This window comes from Vombatus ursinus, unplaced genomic scaffold, assembly GCF_900497805.2.
Source record: "Vombatus ursinus unplaced genomic scaffold, bare-nosed wombat genome assembly UNPS02012709.1, whole genome shotgun sequence".
Taxonomy (NCBI): domain Eukaryota; kingdom Metazoa; phylum Chordata; class Mammalia; order Diprotodontia; family Vombatidae; genus Vombatus; species Vombatus ursinus.
The window spans coordinates 1,861,541-1,871,182 of NW_020952487.1; the positions used below are offsets into that span (position 1 = coordinate 1,861,541).

A 9,642-nucleotide genomic window follows, 5' to 3' on the forward strand; every position below is an offset into this window, starting at 1 on the left:
AACTTTTTATAAATTTTTATTTTTAGGCAATTGGGGCTAAGTGACTTGCCCAGGGTCACACAGCTAGTAAGTGTCAAGTGTTTAGTATGAGGTCGGATTTGAACTCAGTTCCTTCAGACTTCAGGGCCAGTGCTCTATCCACTGTGCCACCTAGCTGCCCCTGCTCCAAGCTTTTGACCTACTATAACTTGTATATTTCTGTATTCCAATAGGATTCTGGTGGTTCTTCTGTATAGCCCTGTGTTGTGGAAGATTTTTTTTTTTTTGCTAGGCAATGGGGTTAAGTGTCTTACCCAGGGTCACACAGCTAGTAAGTGTTGTGTCTGAGGCTGGATTTGAACTCTGGTCCTCCTGACTCTACTGCTGGTGCTCTATCCACTGTGCCACGTAGCTGCCCCTTGAGCAGAAGATTCTATATGAGATTCTCCTTATTTCTCCAGTTAGTGGTGAATTTTTAAGTTTAATTGTGAGTATTTGTCAAGGAAGGAGCAAGGGACTTCTCTAGGTCCCGGAATATCACCTTCCTACAGTTAACATGAACAGTGACTTGAACCCAGGCCCTTGGGCACTAAATCCAATTTATTTCCATTGCAATATATAGTGGCACAGAGCAAAGGGTAGTAATATGGAATGTTTGAGTTAGGAATTGATAAAAAGTGACAGTCAGAAATTCAGGGATAATCTACAAGCCAAAAGCATAGGGGAAGGCAGAGTTCTTATTCTCACAAAGCAAAGTCAAATAAGCATTTGTCTATCCAGTGGGATTGGAAGGGTCATAACTTCTGCTAAGTGATTATTTGGCTAACTAGATATGTTCTTAACTGTAACATCTATGTGTAGAGGGAGTATAATAGTTCCATTAAATTCTCAACCCCTCAGGCTATACTCACTCTAATACTCATATAATAAAGGCAAGAAATCTGGAAAACAAGTTTGGGTATCACTAAAGATAAAGAAATTTAGAATAACATCAAATGAGTGGGAATAAATGACTCTAAGGATGCTTTTCATTGTTAAGAGTCTATGAACTAGGTGTTCCCTATACATATTCTGCCAGAAATAAGAGCATGGGTGGGACTGCACAGACTAGAATGCAAATGAGAGAGAGAGGAAAGCCTTGACCAATGAATATTTCTGGAGGCAAGTGAAAAGCTCCCTTGATAATGTCAAGATGGCCAGACTGCAGGGAAGTGGTGATTAAAAATGATGGGAAAAGGTGGTGGAATTATGGAGGGTGAATCAAAGCCATTCATGTTTTCTTGTACCATTTGGTACCTTACACTGAGGAGCTCTTTACACCTTTGGAAGATATGCTATCCTTTTGACAAAGTCCTTAAAGGCTTGTATAACTTGCTTGTTCCTCAGGGTATAAATAAAGGGGTTCATCACAGGGGCAACTGAGGTCACAAGTACTGACACCACCTTATTCAAAGCAAACTGTTCCTTCCCAGGTGGTTTGATATAGATGAAGATGCAGGTGCCATAAGTCATCGAGACAACAATCATATGTGAAGAACATGTGGAGAAGGCCTTTTTTCTTTGATAAGCAGAGGGAAATCTCAGAATAGTCCTGATGATATACGCATATGATAGAACCACTAACACTAAGGTGATGATAAGTAATAACGTAGCAAAGATTATAATCATCTTTTCTATGAAAGTTGTATCAGAGCATGAGATCTTCAGTAATGGTGATGCATCACAGCCAAAATGATCAATGACGTTGGAGTCACAGAATTCCAGCTCGAGACCCACACAAAGTGGTGGGAGGATGATTATCAGCCCAGCCACCCAAGAACTCAGGAGGAGCTGGTTGTAAACCTTGTTGTTCATGATTGTTGTGTAATGCAAGGGTTTACAGATGGCCACATAGCGGTCATAGGACATGGTAGACAAAAGGAAAAGTTCTGTTGAACCCAAGAAAGTTATAAAAAACACTTGAGTAACACATGCATTATAGGTCACAGTATTGTCACCAGTCGACATGCTGTATAGGTATCTGGGAATACAGGCAGTTGTGAATAATAATTCTAAGAAGGAAAAATTCCGAAGGAAAAAATACATAGGGGTTTTCAGGTGGGGATCCACTAAGGTGAGGGTGATGATGATCAAGTTCCCAGTCACACAAAGAATGTAGGTAAGAAACAGAAAGACAAAAAGAAATACTTGCAACTGTGGATTATCTGTCAGTCCCTGAAGAATGAATATTGTTATCCTTGTATGATTTTGCATTCCGCACTTCCAACTTTTGAAGTATCTATATGTAAAAGAGAAAAGATTGTACCCGAGATGGAGGGTAGCAAAAGCAGTCAAAATGGAATGTGGATGGAAAAACTTAGCGAGGCACTCTTCTATCTTCCCTTTTTAAAACAATAAGAAATTCTACTAATATTGTGTTAATGTAATATGTTACAGGTATGAAGTTTAGGAGATTTTTGCCATCAAATTATAGTACCTGCTTTTCCAAAGTCTGTTTCCACTCTCATTTTTTTTCAAAATCTAACTTATAAACAGGATGTTCCACATGACTCCAATCTGAGTTTAACTACTTCCCTGATTAGAATCAGCTAAACACAACATCTGTTCTCTTTTTTATTAGAGAAACTTGTACAAAGACATTCAGACCATACTTTCTACCACTATATCCTCCTGAATTCTCCATGATCATTTTTGATTGCCTGTGAATAATATGAGACCCAGAGCTCAGAATCTATGAAATAAAATCTGTCTATGGTTCATGATCCAAGAGAATCTTAGTCATATCAGGCAAAAGTCCTTTCTCAATTTCATCCCTTCCAATGGACTCATCTCTAACCACGTAAGGCCTGCCTCTCCAAATCACTCATGATCTTTGGAGAATCAAAGAATCTACATAATGGAAAGGCCCTCATTTGGAACCTAGTCCAACTCTTACCAGGAAGATATACTAAGTATAGATCACCCAGCCTCTGCTCAAAGATCTCTTGGCAAATGCACCCACTCCCTCTCCAAACTAGATATTCTAGAACACTAAATTTTCACCAGCTCCAATTGTTAAGATTTCTTTTTTGCCTGACACCAACCCTAAATTTATCGCTTTACAAATTTTTCACATTGCTCCCAGTTTTTCCCCTATAGAACCAAACAGAATAAAAAGCATGGATTCTTCACATGACAATTTTTCAAATACTTGAAGACGGTTTTATTTTTTCCCTACCCCCAACCTATCTTTACTCCTAAGTTTTCTCTTTTCCAGGATAAACTTCCTCACTTTCTTCAACTTCTCCTCTGACATAAACTCAAGCCTTCTCTCTATCTATTTACCTTCTCCTGCCATGATGTTAATGTTATTATGTCACCCAGAATTCAAACCAAATCTACAAGAGGTCTGACAAAGGGAGAGTACAATGGCCTACCATCTCTCTATCCCTGGCAGCTCTACTTGCTCCAAAGTACATCAGCTTTTGGACTGCCAGACCATCCTGCTGACTCATATAGAGCTTATTGTGCCCTACGTACCTCCCAAAACTTTTGTTTTTCCAGACAAACTGCTAACCATGACTTTGCCATTCTGAATATGAACATGGTTTCTGAAATCAGGTATAAAACATTTTTCATCTTATAAAAGTCACCCTGATGTTGTCAATATATGTTTACATCCTAACATTATTGTTACATATTATTAGTTAATAACAATGTTAAAATAACCCATTGTATAATTGTATTAGCAATTAAGTCAAACTCACTGGCCTGTATTTTATGACTATTTTCTTTTCCTTTTCATGGAAAATTGCAATCACATGACCTTTTTTAAGTCTTGTGGAATTTTTTTCCACTTTCCACAATGTTTCAAATGTAACTGACAGGGTTACATCTCCCAAGTATTTCAGTATTCAAGGCTGTAGTTCATTTTGGTCTAGTGATTGTATTCACTAAGGAGCTTTAAGTGATTTTTCACTATCACTATTACTGTTCCATTATCAAATCCCTTAGTCTTTTTATTTCAGTCCCTTCAAGGTAAAAGTTTTTTTTTTCTTTTGCAAAAAAAAACAAAACCCTCAAAGAAATATAAGATTGGAGCAGTTCCACTTTCTCTTTGTTATCAGTTATCACCATTCTATCCACTGCAAGCAGTATTCTTCTAACAGTTTTAAGCCCTCTCATTCTCCAGTATAGCCAACATCAACAACAATGATTTCCACTGCATTCCCAATTGAAGTAGGTCTCTCCAAGGTCATCAGTGTCCTCTTAATAGTATATCCAGTGACCTTTGCTTAATCCTCATCCTTCTTTATCTCTCTGGACAATCATCCTGGATATACTTTCTCCTCCCTTGGGTTCTATTTGTTGTTGTCGTAATGAGTCATTTTTCAGTTGTGTCCAACTCTTTGTGACCACATTTGGGGTTTTCTTGGCAGTTATTCTAGAGTGGTTTGCCATTTCCTTCTCCAGCTTATTTGACAGATGAGAAAACTGAGGAAAACAGTGACTTGCCCAAGATCACGTAGCTAGGAAGTATCTGAAACCTGATTTGAACTCAGGGAGATGAGTCTTCCTGACTTCAGGCCTGGTGCTCTATACATTGCACCACCCAGCTGTCCCCAGTATAACATGTTCAACAAACAATCACTCAGCCTCTGCTTGAAGACTTCTAATGAAAGGGAATTCCCTACTTCTCAAAGCAGCCCATTCCATTTTTAGAGACATCATTTTTAGGAAGGGTATTTTTTTTCCCCCTTACATCTAATCTCAATTTGCCTCTTCATAATTTCTGACCATTGCTCTTGGTTTTACTTTTTGAAGCCCTAAAGTGCAAATAGTTCATTTTATTTTCTGTAATCTGCACTCTAGCATTAACAAACGAGTTAGCCAAGATCTCTTTATGTGATAATTTTTCTATCTTCTTTTAGAATTGGAATTGGCTTTATCCGGAAGACACTATCTCCAAAGCACAGTCATAAATAGGAAATACAGTACCTGGGGAGTAGTTCATCACAAAAAATATTAAAATCACAAGCACTTTGTTCAAAGCAAGCTATTCCCTTGGTGAAGGGGGTAGATATGTATACATATACCCATGCATGCAAACATGCACACGTGTATATATACACATATGTCATTACATGTACGTGTATACATTGTTATATGTGGATATTCATGTATGTCTGGATGTGTATCTATGTGTGTGTAGGTATGAATGAATGGACATAACTCGTAGGGAAATCAGAGGATAGGAAGAGAAGTAACAGAGAGCACAGAAAACAGTCTATTGCAGTCACACTAAGGAATCCCCTGCAAGAGGCAGGGAGAGGGAGTAAGGTTGCAGGCAGGTAGAGAGGGCAGGGCAGAATCCCAGAAGAGAAATGGCACCATGATGGTGCTGTAGCTCTGGAAACCTAGGAAAAGCAGGAAATGAGGGAGAGGGGAGGACATAGCAGCAAAAGTATAATCCTGCTAGACAACCCTCAGAATCTCTCTTTAAATATCTTGACCTAGTTTACTCACTTCCTAGATTCCCATGGTCTCCATCTTCACTTGCACCTCAACCACTCACAATGATTGTCATACCCTTAATATTACAATACCCTTTTATTTGTCCTCGAATGTATTTTTTCTCACCCCTCTTAAACATATTTAATTTGGCCTCAAGCCCCTCTAATCCTCACTGCTCTCCCAGCCCATTACTTGTGTTCTAACCTTTGTTCACAGCCTTGACATTATGATTGACTAATTCAACCATATATTCTCACTTACTCTTGAATCCCCAGTGATACCCTAGGTTATCCCCACAATCTAATTTCATTCATACTCACATGCTACTGAATGCTCCCAAAGAAAGTGAAATCACTATGCTGACTGAGTTTACTGCTACAAAGTTATGTTAACTGATTTCAACTGGGACCTCACTGCTGCATGTAAATAAAGACAATGCCTTTTTTCTTCCCTGACAGTCTATCACACTCTTCATAATGGGTATTCTTTCTGCAAGTTTCCTACAAAATCTCTTACTCATTCTCTCTTAGGAGAGGGATCCCAATTCCTATTTTACTAGAAAAAAAAGAAGTCGTTTTCCCCTTCTTTCCCACACCGTTCCTCAAAATCTCTCTTCATCCTCATCTATACTTTTCTTTTTTTTTCTAAGTGTCTGAGAGGGCTTTTTCCTTGTAAAGGCTAACCTTTGATTCAAAACATGACAAATTCCTGATCTCTTTGTCATTCCTTCTATTTCTCTTACCTTCCTTCTCTCTTTATCTTTATAGTCTGCCTACTAACATGAAGAGGCTCTCTCTATCCTTTAAATAAAAAGCAAAAAAAAAAAAAACCCTTCACTTGGCTTTGATATTTCTTCAAGCTATTGTCCTATACCACTTCTTCCTTTCAAAAACTCCTCAAAAGTATTGTCTCCCTTTCATCTCCTACTCACTTCTTAATCTTTGCAATCTTGTTTCCAACTCTACCACTTCAACACAGTGGATCCCTCCAAGGCAACTCATGACTTCTTAATATTAAATCTAATGGCCTTTGCTTCAATCCTTATCTTTTGTAATTTTTCTGCAGCTTTGGACACTTTTGACCACCAACTCATCCTGGACACTTTTTCCTCCCTTGGCTTCTATAGCACACTTCTCTTCTTCCCATCTGACTGACCAGTCTCCTTTGCTGAATTATCATCCTTTCCTTGTCCTCTGAGTATGGGTACTCCCTGGTGCTCTGTTCTCAACTCTTTTTTCTTCCCTCATCAGTCCCCACAGGCAAAGTTATCATCTCTATGCAGATAATTGCCAATCCTTTAATCTAGGCCTAATGTCTATCATAAAGTCTAGTCCCATATTACCGTTTGTCTGCTATTCATCTCCACTTAGATGTCTCATTAGCTTCTAAAACTCATTGTGCCCAATACAGAATTAATTTTCTCCCCAAACAGTCCCATCTCCAAACTGTCAAATTTTTGTTGGGGGCTACACCATCCTCTAACCACTCAAATTCTTAATCTTGGAGTCACGCATAACATTTCCCTCTTCCTCATCCCCCACAGGCAATAAGTGGCAAATTTTTTTTTTCTACAGGATTTCCCACACCCATTTCCCTTCACAGCACTGTTGTCCCAGACTTTCACAGTCTCTATCTTAGTTTAAACCATCACCTCCCTCTCACCTGAACTATTACAGGAGATATATAATTGATTTGTCTGCTGTTAATACCTTCCCTTTCAGATCTGTCCATCATAAAGCTGCCAAATTGATATTCCTCAATCATAGATCTTACCATATCAACCCCCTACTCAGAGCTCTTCAAGGACTTCCTAGAAGCTCTAGGGGAATATGTTGAAAAATCTTCACAATCTGACTTCTACTTCATGTACCTTTGCAATCTTCCTTCCTATTATTCCCTTCATGCATTCTCGATTCTAATCAAACTGACTTAATATTTCTTTCTCATCTACAACATTCCACTTCCAGCCTCATATTCCTTCTTCCCCAAACTTCTGTCAGTAGAGTATGAGGTCGTTGAAAGCAGTACCTGTTTCATTTTTATCTCTCTATGTTAAATAGATATCTATGGAATTGACCTAACTCCATGATAGCCCAGAGAATGCTGCAATTGTTCTGTGCTGGGAGCAAGTGCACAAATAATCTTTGCATTCAAAGTTTTGGCTGACTGCGACAAGCCCCAGTGATCTCACTGTCCATATTCCAAAACCTTTTAGGGATTCTTAAAGGAGCTTAAATACACCTCAGAGATCCATACCCAAAGTCATTCCTACTCAACTAAGCAGTATTTCCATAACATTCTTCCCAGCTCACTCCCACTAGTGGCAATACAATACAGTAGAATGGACATTGGCTCTCAACTCCAATGATCTGGGTTTGTTTCCTTATCTGTAAAGCTATCAGGTTAGACTATATGACCATCTAGCTCTGGATCAATTATCTGAAAACACTTAGACTCATAGAGTTCATAGTTCTAGCCCCCTGTCTATTCACATGTTCTGTCAACAAGCATGCTACCAAAACAGACTCAGAGTCCCAAATAAAGAAGTACTCTTACACTACATACTTCATATTCTAGCTTCTCCTACCTTTCCAGTCTTTTTAGACTTTACTCCTGCCATGTTCTCTTTGATCTACTGGCACTGACCTCTTTGTTGTTCCTTGAACAATAATTCCATCTCTCAGCTCCAGGTATTTTCTCTGGCTATCCTTAATGCTTGGAAGGCTCTTCATCCTCATCTCTGCCTACTGACTTCACTGGCTTCCTATTAGTCCCAACTAAAGTATTATCTTCTATAGAACGCCGGGTCCAACTTCTCTTCATTCTAGTGTCTTTCCTTTTCTGATTGTTTTGTATTTATCATGTTTTTACATATTTATTTGCTTGTCATTTCCTCCGTCAGAAAAAGAACTACTTGGGCAGGTAGGTAGAGCAGTGGATAGACCACCAGCCATGGACTCAGGAGGACCTGAGTTCAAATTTGGCCTCAGACATGTAACACTTATTAGCTGTGTGACCCTGGGCAAGTCACTCAACTTCATTGCCTAGCCAAAAAAAGAAAAAAAAAAGGAAAAAAGAGTTACTTGAGGGCAAGGAAAGTCTTTTCCTCTTTTGTGTCTTTTGTATAGTACCATTTAACACAGGGTCTAAAACATGGTATTTAGGAACTGACTGACTTATCTTTCTAGATTATTAAAAACAAAGGCACATTAAGGACATTTGCTTGACTTACCTGCTCCATCTTACTAATGGAGAAGTTGGGGAAGGGAGAAGGAAGAGGAAGAGAGAACCCCTCACCACTACCATCCAGATAGCTAGATGCCCCTTTTGTTGCCTGTAGAGTTGCAATCTATCATACATCTATAAGCAATTGCTAACACTCTGCCTCTTGCCCCTTATTTTTTTTAACCTCCCTTCTAATTACCATATTTCTGCTTACTAGAAATCTTCTGTCCTATAACCTTCTTCCTTATTTTACAAGCTTTACCACTTTCATACTTTCTTGTTTTATACTTTTATACTTTTCTTCCATGAAACTTCCTCAAGAAGAGGCAGGAAAATATGGCCAAAAATAGACAATAGAGCTGGCATGTATGGTAGGAACAGGATGCAGGTCATCTTCTTATCATCCTTAAAAAAAGGAATCATTCCATTTCCCTCCATTCTCCATGTTAGAATTTCAATATTTCTACTGTCTCACTCTGGCTTCCCAGAATCTGTACTTGAGCTTGTGACTGGTCCACTTTTTTTTTCCACACCCCTTTCTATTTAATCTTACTTAATGTATTTCTCTCCCCATTAGCAATTGGTCTCAGGAATTGACCAGCTAAGAGATCAATCAACAAATATTTAAGTGCCTACTTTGTTTCAGGAAGTTTTAATGAATTAAATCACAATAAGGAGTAAAAAGACACCTTCCAGTGGGGCAATGTAACTTAAAGAAGAAAGTGAATTGAATTGCTATTGGGGAAGGAATTGTTGTATCCAGTGCTTCCAAAATTGTACCTTAAAGGCTACTGTCTATTTTGCCTATGCAAAAAATGCACCACGGTGGGGACCAAAGCTCACTGATATCTCTTTCTTGCAGTCATATTATTTATAGGTTAAAAGATATATATCTATGTTTGAAGCTACTCCTATTTCCCCATTCTCATCAAAGGACAAAAGTTA

General features: G+C 38.6%; 1 protein-coding gene across 1 annotated transcript; it reads right to left on the reverse strand.

Moving 5' to 3' along the window:
* Positions 1-1,293: 1,293 nt before the first annotated feature.
* On the reverse strand, positions 1,294-2,232 carry LOC114040089 (olfactory receptor 6C2-like). Its single transcript, XM_027858081.1, has one exon. It carries the CDS (start codon positions 2,230-2,232, stop codon positions 1,294-1,296), a length of 939 nt encoding a protein of 312 aa, XP_027713882.1.
* Positions 2,233-9,642: the final 7,410 nt, after the last annotated feature.

Excerpts from the sequence above, each read along its gene's own strand:
- LOC114040089 (XM_027858081.1), bottom strand. The coding sequence starts at position 2,232 with ATGCAAAATCATACAAGGATAACAATATTCATTCTTCAGGGACTGACA.